Genomic DNA, 23,471 nt, shown 5'->3' with positions numbered 1-23,471 from the left:
CTGAACTCTAACTAAATCCCCCCTAACTCCCCTCGCAAAATCCACGACTTTCTTGGTCATGGATTTTGCTGCCCATGGAGGCAGAGCTTTCAGCTGCAGCTCTGCCTCCATCCGCGTCTATCAGCGCATATCTCCGCCTCTCCCCCACCCGTCTCAGTGAAGGAAGACTGAGAGGGGCGGGTGCGGAGGCGGCGATCCGTGCTGATAGACGCGTGTAGAGGCAGAGCTGCAGCCAAAAGCTCTTCGTCTCACGGAAGCACTCCCCGCAGTGTGCCCCGGGGAGTTTAGGGGGATTTAGTTAAGGTTCAGCCACGGGGAAGCAGCGTTTTAGTTAGGGCAATAATGTTAAAGAGATTTGTGCAATAAAAGCTGAATTTTATGAGACTTCAGAGTCTCTTTAACCACTTGAAGACAACAGTGTTAAACCCCCCTACCGACCAGGCTCTTTGCTGGTGCACTGGGCTGTGCAGGCTTTTCAGCCTTCTGCACAGCCCAGCGATCGGACTCACCTCCTTTTTTGTCCCTTAGGGGACATGCCGCCGAAGGTGTCCGATCGCTGTGGCCGTTATTTTTTTTTCTCAGCTTGTTTATCTCTCCATCCCCTTCCCTCCTCCCCTCCGTGCAGAGACTTGAACAGGACGGCGATCCGCACTAGCCTAGGCATTAGCCTATGAGAGGACGGCGATCCTCAGCCAATCAGAGGCAAGGGATTGCCGATTTCGTACAGCGCTGCGGTCTCCGGCTGATGTAAACAAAGGGGATTTCATTCCCCTTTCATTTACAAATAGCTTGCTAGCTGCGATTGGCGGCTAGCAGGCTAATCACGGAACTCGGCTCCGTGAACGGGCAGGAAACTATCGCGCATGCGTGCGGCCGTTCCCTGGGAAACTGCAGCTCCAGGACTTGAAGCCAATTGGCGTTAGGCGGTCCTGGAGCTGCCGCCGCGTTCACGCCCATTGGCATGACGCGGTCATTAGGTAGTTAAAGGATACTAGAGCCAAAAGACTCTGGTAAAAAGTGAAGGTGCAGTGGGTAGGGGGGTATAGGCAAATACTTACTATGCATCTCATTCCCCTCCGTTCTCCTACACTCAGTCCGTTTTTTCCTCGGCGACTCCAAACCCAGACACACTGCACTGAGAATGAGCAGTATGTCCGTTCTGCTCCCCCCGCGTCTGCACTCAGCATGTAATGCTCACTGCAGTGGAGTGCACACGCTAGGACTCAGGAGCAGGGGAAACGAGGGTGCTCCTGTCCTGTGACATCACTCATCGCGGCCACAGGGTAGCAGAATGGACATACTGTCCGTGAACGGAGCAGTATGCCAGGGTTTGGAGTCAACGAGCATAACGGGACTGAGTGTAGGAGAACGGTGAGTGATAGAGGTGAACGGGAGGCATGGTAAATATTTGCTTATACCCCCCTTCCCTACCCACTGCACCTTCACTTTTTCCAGTCTTTTGGCTCTGATATCCTTTAAAGTGGAACTGAAGATATACTAAAACTTTTTTTGTTTTAGCATATTTTCAGTTGCGTTTTAAGGTTTGCATAGTATGGCACTCAGATATTTCCAATGGCAGCCCTGGTCATTACAGTGACAAACGTAACATGAAGCGTGCAGTAAAAACGAAGGAACAAAGGGGCGAGAGAGCCCTGCCTTTGCGTGTATTACAAATGTCATTTTATGCATCTCGTCCATTGACTCTGCCTATTGCTCGGTACTCAGTAAGTAATAAGTATAAAGCTACTGAGAAGAACCCCACAAAACTAACAAAACTAACACACGGGCGCCCCACACCACAGCATGAAGCGCGCGCCAATCACTTCCAAATTCCACCAATCACTGTAGCAGCAGGGCGGGAGATTCGATCCGGAGCTGCACCTCTATTGGGCGAGCGTGACCCCGCAAGCCTGTGATTGGCCTGGGTCGGTGTCGGGCGCGTTTCCGGCTGCTCTGAAGACTCGCTGGCGGCGGGTACGTATGACGTTTATGACCGTGGCGGCGGGCGCTGTAGTCTCTGCTTGCTGAATCAATATAACATAATCGCTCTATGCTCGTTGTCCCAGCGATGCTGCAGCACGGGGCTCGGCTATGGAGCGGAGGTCGGGCTCCCCGCGCCCATATTACCTGCTGTGATTGTACCGTCCTCGCCCTGTGTCCAGGCAGTAATAAGAGTGGCATGATTGGGAGCTATGTTCATATTAAAAAAAAAAATTGGTTTCATTGATTTTTTTTGCGCTGCCTTATATTTTTTAGACTGCTGTGATAGGTTTTTTTTTTTGTCTGTTGCTGCAGTTCTTTCCTCCCATCTTTATTTCCTGGTGATCAATATTGCCCAGCCTGTGTCCCTACTAGAAGTGCTATTACATGCTGTAGACTATGACACCCTTGTGTATGTGCAGTAGAGATGTGGCGAACATCTCTAAATCCATGGGGGTTTTACTACTTCCGGGTCGCTCTGACCCGGAGTAGTACGCCTGCGCTGCCCGGCGAAGCGCGTCCTAGATCGCGCTCCCGTTGCCGGGCACTCTGCGCATGTGTGTGACGTCATGAGTGACATCACGCTCATGCGCAGAGAGTGCCCGGCAACAGGAGCGGGATCTAGGACGCGCTCCGCCGGGCAGCGCAGGCGTACTACTCCGGGTCATTGCGACCCGGAAGTAGTAAGAGGCCCAGAGAGGTTCGCCAGGTGAACGGTTCGGCCCATCACTAGTGTGCAGTCCGTAAAGGAATTTGTTCAAGTGGAACTAAGGCGTACACTTGAAATCGGCGCCGGTAGACTTGGGCGCAGGATACAGCGGGATATAGCTGATCCTGCTTCTGCACAAGTCCGGTCCGTGTTAATTACTATTCCCCCTCCAGGCCGCCATGGATAGTGGGGGAATGAAATAATTCGGCTTCCAGCGATTGCTGAAGGCCTAATTATTGTGTTTTTTTAAGTAACTTCGGCTCCGTCTTCTGACAGAGCCGACGTTACTAAGCGCTGCTATAGACTGATTCCCATTACAGTCTATGGCGGCGCTGGCTGCGCCCAAATCTAGCAGCGCTGAAAAGCACTGCTCCGGAACTAAGGACCCACTAGAAAGTGCAAAGCATTATCACAATCACTAGTGATTTGTAGCAAGAAGTTTTGAATCAGGATGATACCATTTATTGGCTAACTTAGAGATGGATAAACAGTGAGCTTTCGGCTTATAAAAAGCCTTCGTCTAGTGATTTGTGATAGTGCTTTGGGAGTGATTTCTGAGCGCCTATACAATGCATTAGAATGGAAACGCTCCCAAAATGTTGCATGTCCTGTGATTTGCCTAATCATGATTGCTGTAGTGAAATTTGTCCAATACATAGGCAAAGCGTTTAGTGAAATTGAAAGCGATCCCTAAAAGCCCCCCAAAAAAGGCTCTAGTGGGTCCCAAGCCTAAAGGTGCTTATACATCTAGCGATGATGGGCAGATCAAGAGACAGATCTCTCACTGATCGAATTTCTGTGCTTCTATACAATGCATTAAAATGGAAATGCTTCCAAAATGCTGCATGTCCTGTGATTGTGATTTGCCTATTCGCGATCGCACTAGTGAAATCTGTCCCATTCATTTACATTGGAAAAGCGTTTAGGGAAATTATAAGCAATCTCTAAATGCGGCAAAAAAAAAAAAGCTCTAGTGGGTCCCAAGCCTAAAGGTGCTCATACATCTAGTGATGATGGGCAGATCAAGACAAATCTCTCGCTGATCGAATCTGATCATAGAGAGATCTGTCGGCTGCCCATACAACACAGGCCGAATCTCAAATCATTTTGGCATGAAATCTTTCAGGAGTTTGCCTCGTAACGGTCATTACAATAATACAGTGTAATTAGGCCACCAGCAATAGCTGGCAGCCGAATGACATCTTTCCCCTAAGTCAATGCCGATGTGGAGGGTGAATATTAATTAACGCCATTGGGACTTTGCAGGAGCAGGATGAGGTGGTTTTTGGCTTTACCCCACGCCCAAATTTCCCGGTGCTTTAGCTAAATGAAAACGTATGGCCATCTTAAAGGGAGCCCGAGGTGAGAGGGATATGGAGGCTGACATGTTTGTTTCCTTTTAAATAATGCACATTGCCTGGCAGTATTGCTGATCCTCTGCCTGTCTGACAAGATTAGCTGCATGCTTATTTCTGATGTGTGTGATGTAGACCCTACTGACTAGAAAGATCAGCAGGACAGCCAGGCAACTGGTATTGTTTAAAAGGAAATAAATATGGCAGCTCCTATAGATCTCACACCTCGGGTTCCTTTTAAAGGCCTCTTTTTCTTGAGTTACTGGCAGGTCTGTCAGCTGCTCCCACCTGCCGGACGCTTGCTAGTGCTTGACACGAGCTGCAGACAGACAACCCCCCAATGGAATTGCATCTAGACGCGGCAAGCGATGGTTCTTTGCTGCCGGGTAACATAGCCACGTGACGTGCAGTGTTAGGAAACGCTACCATTTGGCTGCATGTAATTGCATTTGTATGGTGCTTGTGGCCAGCAGCAGGGTGGCTGAGCTGTTTGACAAACGAGCAGTTCAGAATTCGTGGAAAAGAGGCTTAAAGCCCTGTACACATACTAGATTAAAGTATACCAGAGCCTAAATGAATATGAGAAATGGGGGGAGCAAGCATGTATGGTGAGCTGTCCTGATGCTCACCGCTCCCCCTGTTCTCCAATCTGCCCCTCCAATCCTCCTAAATGCCCCTAGCACCCTCTTCCTGGACAGCTGGGTCGGGCATCACTGTGATAGCATAGTGAGCACTATGAACTTATGCCTACTAATTGGCAATGACGAGGCTTGTCCTGCCTTGAGCCCGTAGCGCTCACTATGCTTCTCTGATAAGGGCACAACAAAGGTGGAACTCCGCTCTAAACCTCCAGCCACCGGCAGTGCAGGAAAACAGGCTGCTAGAACCTCAGAATCCAGTACTGTAGAAAGTGAAATCCGCACAATGTCGGTGAAGTCGAATTCGTTTATTCAATCAAAAACATAACAAGCTAAGACCATCGCCACATGCTGACATGTTTCGGGCGCTATACACCCTTAATCATAGCTATGAATAAACGAATTCGACTCCACCGACATTGTGCGGATTTCACTTTCTACAGTACTGGCTTCTCTGATAAGGCGTGTTTTCTCTGATAAGGCATGTTAACAGCCGTGCAGCGCTTTGCACGGTTTAGTGGATCAATTCCGATGAGATAGACGTGTATGTGCAGTGCAAAACATTATTAACCAGGCTGGTTTAACTTTATTTTGCTGCCTGAAAGAGTTCATTTTTAGGTATGGAAGTGGCAGCTTCTGTCTTGTCAGTAGCTTGTTGGGAATATAGTAAACATCACTGATTAGCAGATTACAGCCACAAAAGTTTTCCAGGCAGAATACAACTTCTGAGAGCAGATGGAGGTAGAAAAAGGTCAATAGTTCATGTATCTTCATTTAGGGACACTTAAAGGTAAAGTCCAGGAAGACTAAAAATAATTTAAAAAAATCAATTATCTGGGGCTTCCTCCAGCCCCTGGCAGCCGACCTGTGTCCGCGTCGCAGCTCCGGTGACTCCCGGTCCCCTCTGGTGCAGATGCCAACCTCACCAGGTCGGCATCTACTTGCACTCCAGCGTGCAGCTCACGGAGTCGCACTGACATCATCCGGATTATACTGCGCAGGCGCAGAATGCCTGCGCAGAACAGTCCGGCTGACGTCAGTGCACGCTAGAGCGCAAGTAGGCCTCTTGTACCGGAGAGGAGCAGAGCTGCGGCAAAGGCACAGGACGGCTGTAATGGGCTGGAGGAAGCCCCAGGTAAGTGGATTTTTTAATTCTTCCTGGACGTGTCCTTTAACCACTTCAGGACCACAGGCTTACACCCCCCACCCCTGAAACCTCCCCCTCCCTCTAGTGACCAGGTTGATTTTTTACCATTCAGGCCACTGCTAGCTGCAGGGCTGTACATCTCAGTACACAAGTGATTTTCCCCTCTTTTCTGCCCACCAACAGAGATTTCTGTTGGTGGGCTCTGATCGCTGCTGGGATGTTCGTTTATATTTTTGTTTTTGTTAATAAATTTGCCTTTTTTTGTTTTACCCCCTTCCTCCCTGCGCCAGCCAATGACAGTGATCACTTGAAAAATGAAGATAGGAAATCGAGAGCCCTATATAGTGTAGTATTTAAAACAATCAAAAAATTATGAATAAAAGTAACAAGGACTCACAAACAAGGGTTACCACACAGGCCACCATTAGCAAGGCAGGTGGGGGGAATTAGTACCTGACTCCACTTAGGTTTTAAGAAGTCGCTCTCTGTAGATAGGAACGATATGGGGAAACACCCCTCCACCAAGGGTGGACTAGACTAAATGCAAATTTTTGAACGACGGCGTCAACAAGAATAAAAGCGTTTAAAAAAATGTTTAAAAAGGGGGAAGTTTAGGTGGATTTACCTCCCTTGTAGATTAACAGAATCAAACAAAATAACATTGAATGCTCCAAATTGCAACGTGTTTCGCAGGTCACAATCCCACTTCATCAGGCAAAAACTGGAGAAAAACAAAAAGGGTCTGTGCAGCAGAGGCGCTTGGCTGCTGCACAGACCCTTTTTTGCTTTTCTCCACTTTTTTGCCTGATGAAGCTGGATTGTGACCTGTGAAACACGTTGCAATTTGGAGCATTCAATAAATGTTATTTTTGAAAATAACTGTTTTCAGTCTGTTTTCAGACGTTTTTATTCTTGTTGACGCCTCTGTTCAAAGATTTGCATTCAATAACAGCGATCAGCTGTCATAGGCATCAGCCTATGACAGATGATCGCTATTGTACCTCCCTAGGGGACAGCCGAGTGACAAGGCTGTCCCCAGTACAGCGCTGCCGTAGATCGCAGCACTGTACAATATACATAGTCTGAGGTTTCCCTGTCTAACAGTCTCCTAGCGGTGAGCACCATCATTCAAGCGGGAATGCACACACATCGGCGCGCGATCGCAATCTCCGCCCCAGGACTTAACATCAATTGGCGTTACGCGGAACTGGGGGAGCCGCCACGTTCACGCCTATCAGATTGATGCGGTCATTAAGAAGTCAATAGGCTGCCACTGAGCAGAGACAACAAGACATTCATTCTACTTCGTAAATGTTTAATTATAAAATAAAATTTTCACTTCGGGCTCACTTTAATAAGGTCAGGCTTGGTGGGAGGGTGGAAGTGTCCTAACAGACTACTGGGGACCACAGGGAGCTAAATATAAGCTTTGCAAGCAGGAAGAGAGAAAGAGGACAAAAACATTTGGGGTTGGCAAAGCCGAATTAGGAGGCTAATTGTAAAGAGTCAAGTGAGCAAGATGTTTTATAGCAGCCTATGCCAGAGCCCACTGCGTGGGTTTAAAGTATACCTGAGACCTACTACTTCAAGGGTTATTAAGACCCGTATGAAATGGTCTGTAGGTATTGGTCCCATCTCAGATTAAGAATAGGTGGAGGTTCTGGAGGGTATGACTGCGGTATTGATTTCTGCAACAGACAGGTACGCTCACTTGAAATTCATCTATCAGAAAAAAAAGAAGCGAATACGGCATACTAAGCGTGCCACGTCAGGTAATGACAGATATAGGTGCCACTAGTACAAGTAATATAGTTGCTCCAGTAAAGATAGCATAGTTGCCCTAGTAGTATACAGGATCTTCTCAAAAAATTAGCATATTGTGATAAAGTTCATTATTTTCTGTAATGTCCTGATAAACATTAGTCTTTCATATATTTTAGATTCAAATACACACAACTGAAGTAGATCAAGCCTTTTATTGTTTTAATATTGATGATTTTGGCATACAGCTCATGAAAACCCAAAATTCCTATCTCAAAAAATTAGCATATTTCATCCAACCAATAAAAGAAAAGTGTTTTTAAAACAAAAAAAGTCAACCTTCAAATAATTATGTTCAGTTATGCACTCAATACTTGGTCGGGAATCCTTTTGCAGAAATGACTGCTTCAATGTGGCGTGGCACGGAGGCAATCAGCCTGTGGCACTGCTCAGGTGTTATGGAGGCCCAGGATGCTTCAATAGTGGCCTTAAGCTCATCCAGAGTGTTGGGTCTTGCGTCTCTCAACTTTCTCTTCACAATATCCCACAGATTTTCTATGGGGTTCAGGTCAGGAGAGTTGGCAGGCCAATTGAGCACAGTAATACCATGGTCAGTAAACCATTTACCAGTGGTTTTGGCACTGTGAGCAGGTGCCAGGTCGTGCTGAAAAATGAAATCTTCATCTCCATAAAGCTTTTCAGCAGATGGAAGCATGACTTGCTACAAAATCTCCTGATAGCTAGCTGCATTGACCCTGCCCTTGATAAAACACAGTGGGCCAACACCAGCAGCTGACATGGCACCCCAGACCATCACTGACTGTGGGTACTTGACACTGGACTTCAGGCATTTTGGCATTTCCAAACAATCAACGTTCCACAAGGACTCGACCCTCCAAAGTGAATTACAGCGAAATATTTATTTTTATATAGCGGTGCTACAGCACAACGTTTCGGGCAGAGGCCCTTTCTCAAGTGCTCAAGTCATCTGGCAACACATAGTGAATATATATAAAACTTTACTTACACACCACACCCAAACTAATTGGGGGGCGGGCACATACTTAAAGGTACATATAACCCTTAAAGGGTAAGAGAGCGGATTCTCGACAAAAAGTAGTAACAAAATTGACTTCATTGCTCTCGTTCTGTTTCTCCCTATTATATGTTCTCAATGCTTCACGATCCAAACCTCCCACCTCTGCTGCTATTTCCTCACATCTAAATTTACTATAGCCCCTTTTAACAAAATCTTGCGTGAGGAGCCGTGCCTGCTTCGCATACAGTTCATCGGAGGATGTAATCCTCCGTATTCTAACATATTGACTCTTAGGGAGCCCATTCACCAGAGGTTTAGGGTGGCAACTGTTGGCCAATAAATATCCATTTTTATCGGTTTCTTTTCTGTAAAGGTCGGTTTCAAAGTGTCCCGACTTCTTCCTAACCTCAACATCAAGGAAATGTAGTGAATGGGCATTGTACTCCATTTGAAATTTAATAGTTTCATGTATATCATTCACTGTACTGAAAAACCGGCACAACTCCTCCTCTGTACCTGACCACCCGAAGAATAGGTCGTCAATAAACCTGCAGTAACCTCTAATGCCGGTAGGGGCCCCAGCACCAATAAAATATGTTCTCTCAAAGTCCGACATCACCAAATTAGCTACACTGGGTGCATAGGGGGCCCCCATTGGCACCCCGAGGGTCTGCAGGTAAAAATCGTCCCCAAACCTAAAGTAAGAATGGGAGAGGCAGAATTCAAGCAATGACATTATGAACACAAGCATCTCATTCGTCACCCTGCTATCCCCCTGTAACCGTTCTTTCACCGACATCAAGGCTTCCCTATGGATGATATTATAAAAATACTTTTTCCAGCACAGAAGTGGACCCTGTTGAACAGCTGAGAGTGCAATTGGAAGCTGCAATAAGAAAAGAGGTGACGTTATCACTACATGCTTCAACATTGACAGAGTATATAAAAGTCGACAGAATCCCCAGGGGTCTTAGAATCATCCTCTCACCGCTGCTGTGTAAAGAAAACCCTGAATTTCTCACTAAGTGGCATGGCATTCTGAATAAGTGTTCTCAGGATTTAATGCTATTGACAGTACAATACCTGCATCCGCAGATCGTAGAAACACAGAAGGAAGTGGAAAAACTGACAGCGGAGTTACTCACAACTGACACTTTGGAAGCCTATAACACATTCAAGCAGCAGCTGGATAAAACGATTAAAGATTTGAAAGAAAGCATCTTGAAAGGGAAAATTGATAAATTCAAAAGAGACACTCAGGACTACGACAAAAATCGAGTGTACTCGTGGAGATTGGTGCGCCGATTAGCGCGACAGCTCCGTCGGAATCCTCCGCCAGCAGAAGGAGCGTCAGACCCAGAGACCTCTGCTAGCGAGCCCGATTACGCGGCTCCTTTTCCCCACACACAGCCTCCAGAGACCAGGGGAGGAGGCGGCAGTCAGCCGAGAGGAAGGGGCGGAGCCGGGACAGGAAGAGGAAGAGGTCGCGGAGGAGCCGAACGGAGACCGAGGGCACAGGCTTACAACCGCCCGTACACCCGCAGCCAGCAACATCAGTGATGTGTCCACGGACCCCGCAGGGTTTAGCGGGGGATCCGCTCTGCAGGACGATTACATCACATTTGGGAGAAGCAGGGCAGCGTGCAGCCACTGAACGAAGGTATGTGACACCTATTGCCTCGCAGATTACAGCTGAGGACAGTGCGCATGTTGCACTAACAGTGAGCATGGCATATGAACGAGAGATTGATAGACAATCTGTTGCTTTCCATAATGGTGATGATATTGCTGGACTCCACCCAGACATAGTAGCTGCTTCTCAGTCTGCACACACTACTGAAAGAGTAATGGAGAATGTGCATAATAAACGGACTGATGTATTGGCTGACAGAAATGAAACTGTCATTAACATCTCAAGTAGGCCGCTGTCGCCCACTGAGCATTCAGTCTTGAATAAGGGGTTGGGCTTTGTACCGACATGCGGCATCAACATGTTCGATGTCAAGGTTGATTTATTCAAGTACACCAGGAATATTCGCTGGAAAGTGTGGCACAGCTTTAATAGACCAACAAAGGTTGCAGGAAACCTGGACACTGCATCACACATAAGTATACAAGAGATCCCCAGTAAACTTAAACCTCGGAGTAAAGCAGATCCACCTTTTACAAGCAGTTCATTGGAACTATTTGAGAAACTGGTGCTGAGGGACATTAAGACAAAGGTGGAAAAAAGAAATAGGAATCAGTTTAATATGTCCCGTGCAGAACAATCAGCATTGAATAAACTTAAAACCGATAAATCTGTGATTATAAAAAAGGCGGATAAGGGGGGGGCCATTGTGTTACAAAATCGCACAGACTATGTGAATGAGATCAAAAGGCAATTAAGTGATCAGAATATGTATAGGTGTTTGTCTAATGACCCCACAGGACGCTTTAAGGCTGAAATTGATGAATTGTTGAAAGATGCGGCTGAGACAGGTATTATTAGCAGAGATCTGATGGGGGTCTTAATAAAGGAATCGCCACGGGTTCCAGTGTTTTACACCTTGCCGAAAGTGCACAAGGACTTGTTCCATCCCCCCGGTAGGCCGATAGTATCGGCGGTGGACTCTTTGCTTGAACCATTAGGGGTCTATGTAGATACATGGTTGCAACCAATTGTGAAAGCTGATGAAGTGTGCCTGAAAGACACCACTCATTTTCTTAGGATGCTAGATCAGATTAATGCTGATTGTGTAGATTTTTTGGTGAGCATGGATGTGGTCAACCTTTATAATAATATCATCCATAGGGAAGCCTTGATGTCGGTGAAAGAACGGTTACAGGGGGATAGCAGGGTGACGAATGAGATGCTTGTGTTCATAATGTCATTGCTTGAATTCTGCCTCTCCCATTCTTACTTTAGGTTTGGGGACGATTTTTACCTGCAGACCCTCGGGGTGCCAATGGGGGCCCCCTATGCACCCAGTGTAGCTAATTTGGTGATGTCGGACTTTGAGAGAACATATTTTATTGGTGCTGGGGCCCCTACTGGCATTAGAGGTTACTGCAGGTTTATTGACGACCTATTCTTCGGGTGGTCAGGTACAGAGGAGGAGTTGTGCCGGTTTTTCAGTACAGTGAATGATATACATGAAACTATTAAATTTAAAATGGAGTGCAATGCCCATTCACTACATTTCCTTGATGTTGAGGTTAGGAAGAAGTCGGGACACTTTGAAACCGACCTTTAGAGAAAAGAAACCGATAAAAATGGATATTTATTGGCCAACAGTTGCCACCCTAAACCTCTGGTGAATGGGCTCCCTAAGAGTCAATATGTTAGAATACGGAGGATTACATTATCCGATGAACTGTATGCGAAGCAGGCACGGCTCCTCACGCAGGATTTTGTTAAAAGGGGCTATAGTAAATTTAGATGTGAGGAAATAGCAGCAGAGGTGGGAGGTTTGGATCGTGAAGCATTGAGAACATATAATAGGGAGAAACAGAACGAGAGCAATGAAGTCAATTTTGTTACTACTTTTTGTCGAGAATCGACTGTTCTGCGAGATACGATGTCTAAGTTTTGGCCGGTGATTGAGGCTGATCCCCAGTTATCCACCATTTGCAGAAACCCTCCTAGATTTGTATATAGAAGGAGTAAATCTATTAGGGACCATCTTGTCCGTGCTGATATAGGGAGAACAGGGGGGCCCACACAAATGTTTTTAGGAACACCAAGAGTAGGCACCTTTCCCTGTCTGCATTGCCAAAATTGTAATGGTATCATTAGGGGGGCTGAGGTTAGACATCCACGACAGGGTACCCCGATACCCCTTAAAGATTATGCGACATGTGATACCAAAGGGGTGGTTTATTATATTAAATGCCCCTGCGGGTTGGCCTATGTAGGGCAGACTAAGAGAGAAGTCAAGTCTCGACTTAATGAACATAGGAGCAATATACAGAACCCCAATATAAATAAAAGGGGGGAGGAGGAAAGAAATCGGGATCCCCCCTTAGCAAGGCATTTCAAGGAATGTGGACACAGGGTGAGTCAGCTGAGATGGATGGTGCTAGAGGTGGTGCAGTTCCATGAGGGCCAGTCCAGTGCTGCTTCTCTGTAGCCCAGGTCAGGCGCTTCTGCCGCTGTTTCTGGTTCAAAAGTGGGTTCATGCTTCCATCTGCTGAAAAGCTTTATGGAGATAAAGATTTCATTTTTCAGCACGACCTGGCACCTGCTCACAGTGCCAAAACCACTGGTAAATGGTTTACTGACCATGGTATTACTGTGCTCAATTGGCTTGTCAACTCTCCTGACCTGAACCCCATAGAGAATCTGTGGGATATTGTGAAGAGAAAGTTGAGAGACGCAAGACCCAACACTCTGGATGAGCTTAAAGGAATACTTAAGTAAAAAAAAAAATGACATTTACTCACCTGGGGCATCCCTCAGCACCCCGAAGCTGGATGGTGCCCTCGCAGCCCCGCTCCGATCGTCCTGTCCCCGCCGGCGGCTACTTCCGGTTCGGCGACAGCCGCCGACAGGCTGGGAACGCGGCTGATTTTCCGCGTTCCCAGCCGCTGCTATCACCCTCTATGCTGCTATAGCATAGTCAATCAAACACATTTTAGTATAGAAATATATATATATATTTATATAGAAAGAGGGACAAATGAGAGGGACAGGGCTCCCAAAAAGGGACTGTCCCTCCGGAAGAGGGACACTTGGGAGCTATGCAGGACCAATAGAGAGCTAATACTGTAGTTGAGGGAGGGCCCCTCTGGCTCAAGGGCCCCGATGCGGTCGCTACCTCTGCACCCCCCGTTGCTACGCCCCTGCGGATAAGTCTGGTATTTGTCCTAAGTGTAAAGTTGCTGAAGGGAAATTCTTTCATATGGTTTGGAGCTGCCGGCATGTTGCCAGTTATTGGGCAGATTTGATGGGTGAGAGGATAGTGAGGACCCAAGAGCTCTTCTACTTGGTTTATATACAGTTTCCCCAGTGTCAGTGTTATTCAGCATTACTGCAGCATGTATCCTTTTATTAAATTACTGACTGTGTTGGTCAAGTACCCCCTGTTTTCAGTACATCGTTTCAAGTACTCATTGAGGCAAACACATTGCTTGGGAGTACTCCATAGTTGTGTATTAATGCTATTCAAACACTCATTGATGCTTTTATTTACTAATAAAGACTTACTCGGGTTCATTTATGTATGATTTATCCTTTTTACAGTCTCAAAACTTAAGACAATTGATTGCCTAGGATAAGTTCAAGTACCCCTGAGGCCTACTGAAGTACCCCTGGGGTACGCGTACCATGTGTTGAGAACATAGGTTGTAGGTGATGTCATGAAGGGAGGAGGAATTTTACCTCCGATTCCAATAACTGGACAAGTAAAGGTAAAATTCAATGACTTTATTGCACCATGTGTTTGCGGCACTATTGCCAGCTTCTATAGGTGCAAAGTCTGGCTGAGGCTGTAGTAGGCGAAGAGTGCTGCTAGGCCCTGACCACTGTTAGGCTCCCTGCACACTGCAAATCCGATTTGCGTTTTCGATTCCGCTTTTCAAAATCCGATTCCCTGAATGCTATCAACAGAAAAACGCAGCATGCAGTAACGATTAAAAATCGGAATCTCATGTAAAAAAGATTAAAAATCGGAATCGCATGCAGTGAGCAGGGAGCCTTAGGGCCTGTTCAGACTATGCGCGTTCCTAGACGTTTTCAGGGAACACGTACGGGTACCAAAAACGCATAGGAACGGCTCCTAATGCTTTTGAATGGGCTAGTTCACATGTATGCGTATGAGACACATACGTTTCTCATCCGCATTGCTGCACGCAGTTCTGTGCGTCACGCATAGAAACGGACGCAATGAAAGTCTATGGACGCGTATCAAAAACGCGTACTATTGCGTTTTTAGCGTACGTTTCCCTCTGCGGTTCCCATAATTCTTTTTTTTCCCCTGGGTCACGTGTGTGTGTGCAAAACGCAATATAATACGCATTAAAACGCAAGAAAAACGCATGCGTTTTTCAACTTGCGTTTCTTTTATTTTAAACGCATTCTTCATACGCAGATAGTCTGAACAGGCCCTCAGTACTACACATACAATTTATTTTCTAAAAGGTTGATTCTTAGTTTGCCTTAAAGAGAACTCGAGGTGGGTTCTAAGAATGTTAACAAAACACAAAGGCTGGGTCTGCATATACTGCCCAGCCTCTGTTGCTATCCTGATCCCCCCCCATGTGCTCTGCTATGCCCCCATAAATCACCCAGCCTTGCTGCCAACACACAGCGTGTCACAGCCAGCTGTTTACTTCTGTAAGTGTCAGTCTCGCCACTCCCCCGCCTCCTCCATAGCTCAGGTCCCCGCCCGCGTTCCTTCCCTCCAATTAGCAAGGAGGGAAGGGACGCACGCGGGGACCGGAGCTATGGAGGAGGTGGGGGAGCGACGAGACTGACACAGCAGTAAACAGCTGGCTGCGACACACTGTGTGTCGGCAGCAAGACTGGGTGCTTTATGGGGGCATAGCAGAGCGCAGGGGGGCTTAGGGGGGATCGGGATAGCAACAGAGGCTGGGCAGGATATGCAGACCCAGCCTCTGTGTGCTGTTAGCATTCTTACAACCCACCTCGGGTTCTCTTTAAAGCAATCCTGAGGTGATTTATTAAAAAAAAAATGGATACTTACTTTGTAAATGAGAAACCACTAGGTAGTCCAGAGGCTTCCTGTATCTTATTACACTGCCGTTCCAGCGCGAAGTCCCTCAGTCTGCTGCCAAGGCTGAGTGTTGCCATATTGAGGATGGGCAATTACAGTATGTGCAGGCCCAGCAGAACCAAGGTGCTCTAGCACAGAGAAAAAGAAGTGGTGTACAAGTAGTTTTGTTCTACTGGGCCTGTGCAGACCATACTCGCATGTGCACAGTACAAACACACCCATCCACTGTGGCACTCACACCCTGAAGAGACCCAGCGGGTTGAATAGGTAGAGAGGGACCCAGTGCTGGGGTAAGATCTTATGGGCAGCCTTTGGGCTATTCAAAGGCTGCCCACTTAACAGGGTAAGAATTTTTAAGTTGCTTCATACATACTGTCTTAATTATTATTATAATTTTTTGAACTTCATATAGGTGTGACTAGAATGGACCCTACACACAACATCCCTCCTACTGCTTTGAGTTCTGAAAAGAAATGCTACTCAACGCCACCAAGATCAAGCTCCAGCCCTCAAAAGAAACCTGGAACCAGCTCAAACAACCTGTCCTTTCAGGAAGCTTCCCCAAGCCCACGTGCTAGGCGTAAATCCCTTCGGAGATCGGCTGGAAAGAAACGTCGTAGAACGCTTCCTCCTATCTATCACAATGCCACTGGTAGGTCATGTGATATGTAGGTCCTGAGGGGGGGGGGGAGGGAGCGGAGGTAGACACAAAGGGGGGCAAAGGAGGACACAGGAGTGTATAAAGGGGAAGGAAGGGGGACACTGGAACAATAGAGGACACAGCATTACACAAAGAGGCATGGATGAGGACAAAGGGGGACTGAGGTTGACACAACAGGGATAGAGGCGGACATAAGAGGTACAAGGGGGACACAATGATTGGGGGGGAGAAGATCCACAAGATGCCCCTGCACCATAAGATGCATAAGGTTTAGTATATTATTTTTTCCCCTGGTTTTTGTCCTCTTAAGCCTAGGTATGTCTTATGATCATGAGGCTCTTATAGTCCGAAAAATACAGTAAGTAGGCTTGATGTATCAAAAAGGTCTGGATGAGGTTGTCGTTAGCTGCCACCAAGGCCTGACAGGGTAAACCCCATACATTCTTCCAGTCCTCATTACTCAGAAATCCTCTCCAACCACTTGTCATAGGACACATCCCTACTCATTCTGACATTCACCGCGGATGAATATAACGTAGATTTCAGACCAGAAGGCCCGTGCGTTCTAAAGATGTTTATCAATGGAAACTTTGATATATCGGTCTGTTTTCAAGCTGCATGAAGTATTGTAAAATTTGCATCAGCTCGGAAATATTTGCATGTCATTTGCCATCTCCAGTGTTAACTGACTAAAGCATGAATTCTATGTATATTCAGTGCGGTAACCTGTTCTTCTCTATCTGGGTACCAGAGATGAACATCTTCATTTCACCTGGAGAAAAACTTGCATTGAATTTACAAAGAAACAACAATGCAGTATTAGTGCACTGTAGTTATCTTTCTATATTTATAAATGTTTTGTATTTACCCTCAGCTCTCAGTGACGCCATAAGCCTATCATTGCCAGAAAATGAACGCATCATGGCACTCATACTTGCTTGCTTTCAGGTACAGTAAATTTGTTTTTTAACTTTTCACGGTTAAATGGTAAAACTAAAATCTCATGTTTTTGGGTATCTATAAGTTTAAAGGGGTTCTGTGGAGAGGGTTAAAAAGACAAAATCCGACACCTGGGGCTTCCATCGCCCCCCCCCCCCCCCCCCCTTGCAGCTGTGATGTCCCGTGCCGGCCTTCTCCGTTCCCCGCCACTGGTCCCGGTCTAATCTAGCGTCTACCTAGACTGCGGCTGCACAGCCGCGTGCGCTCCCATGCAAGTCATCGGGAGCTTACTGCGCAGGCGCAGCACAAAAAAACTTCGTACTGCGCCTGCGCAGTAAGCTCCCGATGACGTGCGTGGGAGCGAGCACTATCAGACGAATATTAGACCGTGACCGGCGGCGTGGAACAAAGGATCATAGGAGGACGGCGTGGGACATGACAGCTGCAGGGGGCCAATAGAAGCTCTAGGTAAGTGTCGGATTTTATCTTTTGAGCCCCTTCCACAGAACCCCTTTAAAGGACAACTGAAGCGAGAGGGATATGGAGGCTGCCATATTTATTTCCTGTTAAGCAGCACCAGTTGCGTGGCTGTCCTTCTAATTCTCTGCCTCTATATATATATTTTAGTATACAGTCTATAAGGTCCCTCTGAGTCCTCCCAGACCCCTTTGTTTTGTTGCTGCCCCCTCTAAAATATCACCATCTGTCCTGTAGCCCGGGGTGTTCTGCTTTAGGAGCTGCGCTTGCTCTGAATGCTTCCAGCCACGGGAGTGTGATTGAGGAGGCATGTGGCACAATAGCCCACAACAAGCTGCCCTTTCGGAGGGAGTTCATGGCACAACGGAGGGGACTGGGAGGAAACTGAGGGATCTGTAAATTGTATAATCCTGATTCAAAACTTCCTGTCTTAACTGAATGCTAAGGCAAGGTCCTCACTTGTCCGTTCAGGATCGGATATCCATTTTTTTTTTGTTGTTGTTTTTTTCTCTCAGTTTTCAGAGAGAAAAAAACTGAGCTTACGTGGGATTAAAGCCTACTTTTCCAGTCTGCAGAAACATCCCCAGCCCGGGGTGGGGGGGGGGGGGGGTGTCATGCTGGAGAGGGTAGCAGGCAGGAAGCGGGCAGTGGTGGGGAGGGGGGTCCACCTCCCTCACCTGGGTCCCCGCTTCCCCTCCAGCTAGTTTCAATAAGTAAAATCCATTTAAAGCAAAGTATAATGTATAAAAGGCGAGCGGGAAACTTGCTTCCTTGCACTCCGCTTGCCGCATCACTTCCTGTAATGCCTCCCAATGAAGTACAGAGGGCGGCATTCAGGAAGTGATGCTGCGAGTGGTGGAATGCAAGGAAGTAAGTTCCCCCGCTCACAGCTCGTCTTTATACATTATACATTGCTTAAAATTGATTTTAATTAATGAAACTAGCTGGAGGGGGAGCGGGGAAGGGTGGACCCAGATGAGGGGGGGACCCCCCCCCTCCCTGCTGCAACCACCCCTTCTGGCTGCTACTCCCTCCAGCATGGCGGCTCCCTCCCCACCCACAGGCAGGGCTGGGACAGAGAAAACTGATCCGTTTGTGTCCAAAGATGCCTGTGTAGAGGGGGATCCGTTTTTGTATTGATATTCACTACCCCTCCGTGTATCAGGGGTCCGTGAAAATGTTGCAAATCCAGACTGTCTGTTCAGGTTTTTAAAACGGATCCCCCTGAACGCAGACAGATTCTTTTTTTTTTTTTTGTGTGAGGATGGACTCTATTTTTAACAATGGTTTTGTGGCTCCGGTTTTGATCCGGGGCCAAAAACCAGATCCACGGATACGTTTTTAGAACAAGTGTGAACCTACTGTAACACGGTACAATGCTCCACTGCTATGATTAAAGCCATGGCCATGTTAATGAAATACAATACATACAGTTGTGTAACGTGCAGTCCCTTAAACGAGTTTCAGTATGCGGACATCTGTAAATGCCCAGCTCCATATTTGTGTTCCATCCTGTTGCCCAATTGTGATCATTAGCTGATGTATGTATTACAGTTTAAAACCGAAGCAGTTAAAATGGGCGCTTGGCACACCTGATGATGTGGGCACCATCATAGGCTTCAATTAAATTTGCTTTGCTGCTTTAGCGATACTAGGTGTTTGAAGCGCTGAAGTTTGGCTTTAGTATAGCGAAACTCGGGCTGGTGGCCATGAGTGCAGACGGCGTTCTGCTATTGTATAGCTGAAATCAGAGTTCTGTGAAGCGGCAATGGGCTGGTTCACACCACAAGAACTTTTTCTAAGCGCTTGGGATTTTTAAAAGCTCTTGCTAATGTAGTGCTATGTTTGTGTACTAACTTGAGCGATGTGATTTTATAAAAAATCCCCCATAGCATTGCATTAGCAAAAGCTTTTCAAGTCAATAGCGCTAAAAAGGCTCTTTGTAAACCAGTTCTGTCTTTGTATTTGGCTATGGCAGTTCGGCTGCATGCACCAGCAGTTTTTATCAGCACTCGGCTAAAATATAGCCGGTTGCCGGGGGTTACTTTTGAGTAGTGATAGGTGTAGGTGGGGGAATGCTAGTGTTAGCCGTACCTAGAGGAGCAGGTAGCAGAGAGAGAGGTTAGGAAAGGATCCTCACTCCAAGTCCAGTGCGCTGTAGAGTCTCCTCTCATGCCCGGTATCTCGCTCACCACTGCTCTGGCTGTGCCACTCACTTTGTTACCTCTGGTCTGCAGGTTCCAACAGACCGCTCATCTTACAGTGGACTGCTGGTACTTCCACTCGGTGGTTCTGGCTGCTTCAATACAACACAGGTGCGCTAGCGGCTTCTCGCTCAGGCTCTGGCAGAAGTGACTGAGCCCGATCGGATCCCCTCTACTGCACAGGCATGAATCGGTAGCGCCTGCGCAGTAGAGCAGACCTAATCGAGCTTGGCTATTTCCACCAGAGCCCATCGAGAATCTGCTAGTGTGCCTACGCGCATCATTGATAAGCCCTTGTTGGCTGAATTTTCGAGGGTCCCAGGGCTGGGTCCCCTGTAGTAAGGAGGATGCAGGGAAGTCTTTTTAAGAACCAGAGGCTTCCCCCTCCTGAGGTATATACCCCTTGGGGCACTTTTCTCCCATCAGGTGCACTTTAAAGGGATGTGGCATTTTTAGTAAATGGTACCGCACATATTTAAGTTAAAGGGATACTGTAGGGGGGTCGGGGGAAAATGAGTTAAAGTTACCCGGGGCTTCTAATGGTCCCCCACAGACATTCTGTGCCCACGCAGCCACTCCCCAATGCTCCGGTCCCGCCTCTGGTTCACTTCTGGAATTTCAGACTTTAAAGTCTGAAAACCACTGCGCCTGCGTTGCCGTGTCCTCATTGCCGCTGATGTCACCAGGAGGGTACTGCGCATGCCCAGTATGGTCTGTGCCTGCGCCGTACGTTCCTGGTGACATCAGGGGGGGTGAGGACACGGCAACGCAAGCGCAGTGGTTTTCAGACTTTAAAGTCAGAAATTCCAGAAGTGAACCAGAGGCGGGGCCGGAGCATCGGTGAGTGGCTGCGCGGGCACAGGATGCCTGCGGGGGACCATTAGAAGCCCCAGGTAAGTTCAACTCATTTTCCCCCGACCCCCCCCCCTTCAGTATCCCTTTAAGCACCTTACGCAACAACCAAGTCTTTATTAACCACCACTTGTTTAAGCGGTTTCATCCACCTTCCTCAGGAGGGTCAAATATGCCTTATGCACTAGTAGCCAAATTTATATAAAGTCCATATAAGTTGAGTTTTTTCCCTTCCTTCCCACCCGTGTCAATTTGTTTCTTACTTTTACAGTACTCCATTATTAAGCTCGAGAACTCCTTGTCCCATGTGGAAGGGTTCCACGCCGAATCTTTCAGTGGAAATGGTAAGTTTCTGCTGTGTGTTTGTAGGATGTGTAGTACCTTCCCAGATATTGAGTAGTGTCCCTCATATGATGTTTTTTGCCACAAATCTTTACAGGTTTATAACCATTTCTGCTAATAACCTCATTTTGAGTTGGGCACAAAGTAGTAGAGTTTAAAGCAAACCCAAGGCGAACCTCGGGTGATAAATCAAACATCTACCTAAGGAGAGGGAAGCCTCTGGATCATTTAGAGTAGCCTTTCTCAACCTTTCTTCCCTGGAGGAACCCTGCAAATACTTTTTGGATCTCAAGGAACCCCTGCATTTATTTTGCAGGTGGCATGGTCTGGTGTGGCTGTTCATGTCACCATCCCCTATGACAGTGCCCTTCATTATAATTTCTCCTTCTAGTGCTTTTTATTAATGTGCTCATTATTAATCTGACCCCCAATTTAGTGCTTCTTTTTATAGTACCCGCTATTATAGTGTGCTCTATTTAATACTTCCCACAACCCCCACGATGGGGAAAAATGCCAAGAAACCCCTGCAGAGTACTCAAGGAACCCTGGTTGAAAAACCTGATTTAGAGGCTTCCCACACAGTCCTCCAGACCTTCCACCACTGCTCGGGACCATCTGGAACATCGGGCCGCACTCCTCTTCTGGCACGCATCTGAAGAGAAGTGAGGCCCTGGTGTTCATTCCAACAAGCCCTTGTCTTGGGGCCGCGATCAACGACGGGTTATTGGAGGGCAGCATGGGAAACCTCTATAGCAGGGGTAGGGAACCTATGGCTCGGGAGCCAGATGTGGCTCTTTTGATGGATGCATCTGGCTCACAGACAAATCAGTAAGGATTGATTCACAAAGCTACACTGCTCAAGCAGCTCAGCTTAGTGTGGCAGAGCAAGTAAAATTTTCTAAGTAGTGCACGCTACTGCTGTCTGTAGCATGCACTACTAACTTACTCGCGCTCCCCCCCCAAAACGAACAGCTGCTCCAATTGTCCCACCCTGGATCCTGTCAGGTCCAGTGACTTTGTAGTGCGAGATCCCCGCACTTTGATTGGCCCAATAGGCTGCCTTCACTTGACAGGCAGCCTATTGGGCCAAAGTGCGGGGATCTCGCCCCACAAAGTGAATCAACCCCCAAGTCAGCTAGCTAGTTGTACAAGCTGTTAGTCGGTATTTCTCCTGTCTGGCTCTGTGGGAAATCTCAGATGTTGCTGAAACACAAGAGAAGCTGATGACGTGTTTGACACTTCCTCTGCTCGGCGGATCAACTGTATACACATCACCATGGCAACAGGGAGGTGAGCCCTCTGCTGCGCATGCGCACTGTCCCTGTTTGAAACATATTGTATGGCTCTCATGAAATTACATTTTAAAATATGTGGCGTTTATGGCTCTCTCAGCCAAAAAGGTTCCCGACCCTGCTCTATAGGGTCCAGAAGCTTCCCTCTTCACAGGTACAGTAAGTATGGGATTTGGTACCCTTTAACTTCTTCCCTCATTGTTGCTCTGGAGCATGTACTGGCTATTTCCACTAAGTTGGTAGCATGGACGCTGGTTGTAGTAATGTCTCGTAATGTTCCCACAGTGGCAGCCGTTAGAGAGAAAATCACACGATATACAGAACGATTGTCTCGGGATGGAACACTCAAGAGATGCATTGAAGAAATGAGCAGGTGAAAGGCTTTTTGGTCTATTTCTTTTAGGCTCTCTTTTATTTTATGTAGAATGGATGACACTGCAGGCCTGATTTAAAGGGAACCTGAAGAGAAAATACACGTATGAGATAATGAACTGTATGTGTAGTACAGCTAAGAAATAGAACATTAGTAACACAGATATGCTGCAAGTCTCATATTGTTTCCAGTGCAGGAAGATTTAGGGCCCGTGTCCAGTGGAGTGGAAACCGCTCCGAATCTGCAGGCAAATTGCGCGGGGAAACTTTGTCATAGGAAACTATGGCGCCGCCGGCTGCATCGCTTACCCTAGCGATTCGGCCGACACTGCCCACAGTTTTCGCTCGGGAGGCTGCGAATCCCATAGCCGTGCATGGCACGGCTTCTGGGATTCGCCTGTGTTCCCGCAGACCCGGAAGTGCTGCCGCGCGTCTCACTGACGCGTGCAGCACGAGTGGAAACGGGCCCTTAAAAAACGTAACTTGTTATGTATTCAAAAGAGCTCTTAGCTCTCCAACCCAACTTGGGTGGGAGACAGTCCTATTTTCTGAAGCAATTATACATCAAAGAAACAGTGAGAGGCAGAATTTGATAAGGTTTCAATGCAGGGAAGTTCAGAGGGTCATTAGCGGTGCTCTGTTTCATAGTTTAAAGAGAACCCGAGGTGTGTTTAAAGAATGTTATCTGCATACAGAGGCTGGATCTGCCTATACAGCCCAGCCTCTGTTGCTATCCCAAACCCCCCTAAGGTCCCCCTGCACTCTGCAATCCCTCATAAATCACAGCCGTGCTGTGAGGCTGTGTTTACATCTGTAGTGTCAGTCTCAGCTGCTCCCCCGCCTCCTGCATAGCTCCAGTCCCTGCCCCCGTCCCTTCCCTCCAATCAGCAGGGAGGGAAGGGATGCAGCGCAGGCGGGGACCGGAGTTCTGCAGGAGGCGGGGAGAGCAGCAGACTGACACTATAGAGATAAACACAGCCAGCTCTG

The 23,471-nt window shown here is 47.3% G+C and overlaps 1 protein-coding gene across 3 annotated transcripts in view; it reads left to right on the top strand.

Moving 5' to 3' along the window:
* The first annotated feature begins 1,908 nt into the window (after window positions 1-1,908).
* The window catches only part of DSN1 (DSN1 component of MIS12 kinetochore complex), a 52,069-nt gene continuing 30,506 nt past the window's right edge, over window positions 1,909-23,471 (top strand). Inside the window, exons 1-5 of one of the 3 annotated variants that reach the window (XM_068272222.1) lie at window positions 1,909-1,974; window positions 15,758-15,997; window positions 16,881-16,954; window positions 20,750-20,822; window positions 22,398-22,485. In XM_068272222.1, the coding sequence (XP_068128323.1) occupies window positions 15,769-15,997; window positions 16,881-16,954; window positions 20,750-20,822; window positions 22,398-22,485 (464 nt within the window). In that variant the 5' untranslated portion in view covers window positions 1,909-1,974; window positions 15,758-15,768. Of the gene's footprint in view, window positions 1,975-2,041; window positions 2,166-15,757; window positions 15,998-16,880; window positions 16,955-20,749; window positions 20,823-22,397; window positions 22,486-23,471 lie in introns of those variants that run through there. The other 2 variants (XM_068272221.1, XM_068272220.1) reach the window with 2 other exon arrangements.

Source organism: Hyperolius riggenbachi, chromosome 3 (assembly GCF_040937935.1).
Source record: "Hyperolius riggenbachi isolate aHypRig1 chromosome 3, aHypRig1.pri, whole genome shotgun sequence".
In the NCBI taxonomy this organism is placed as follows: domain Eukaryota; kingdom Metazoa; phylum Chordata; class Amphibia; order Anura; family Hyperoliidae; genus Hyperolius; species Hyperolius riggenbachi.
This window is presented reverse-complemented; position numbering and strand designations above follow the sequence as displayed.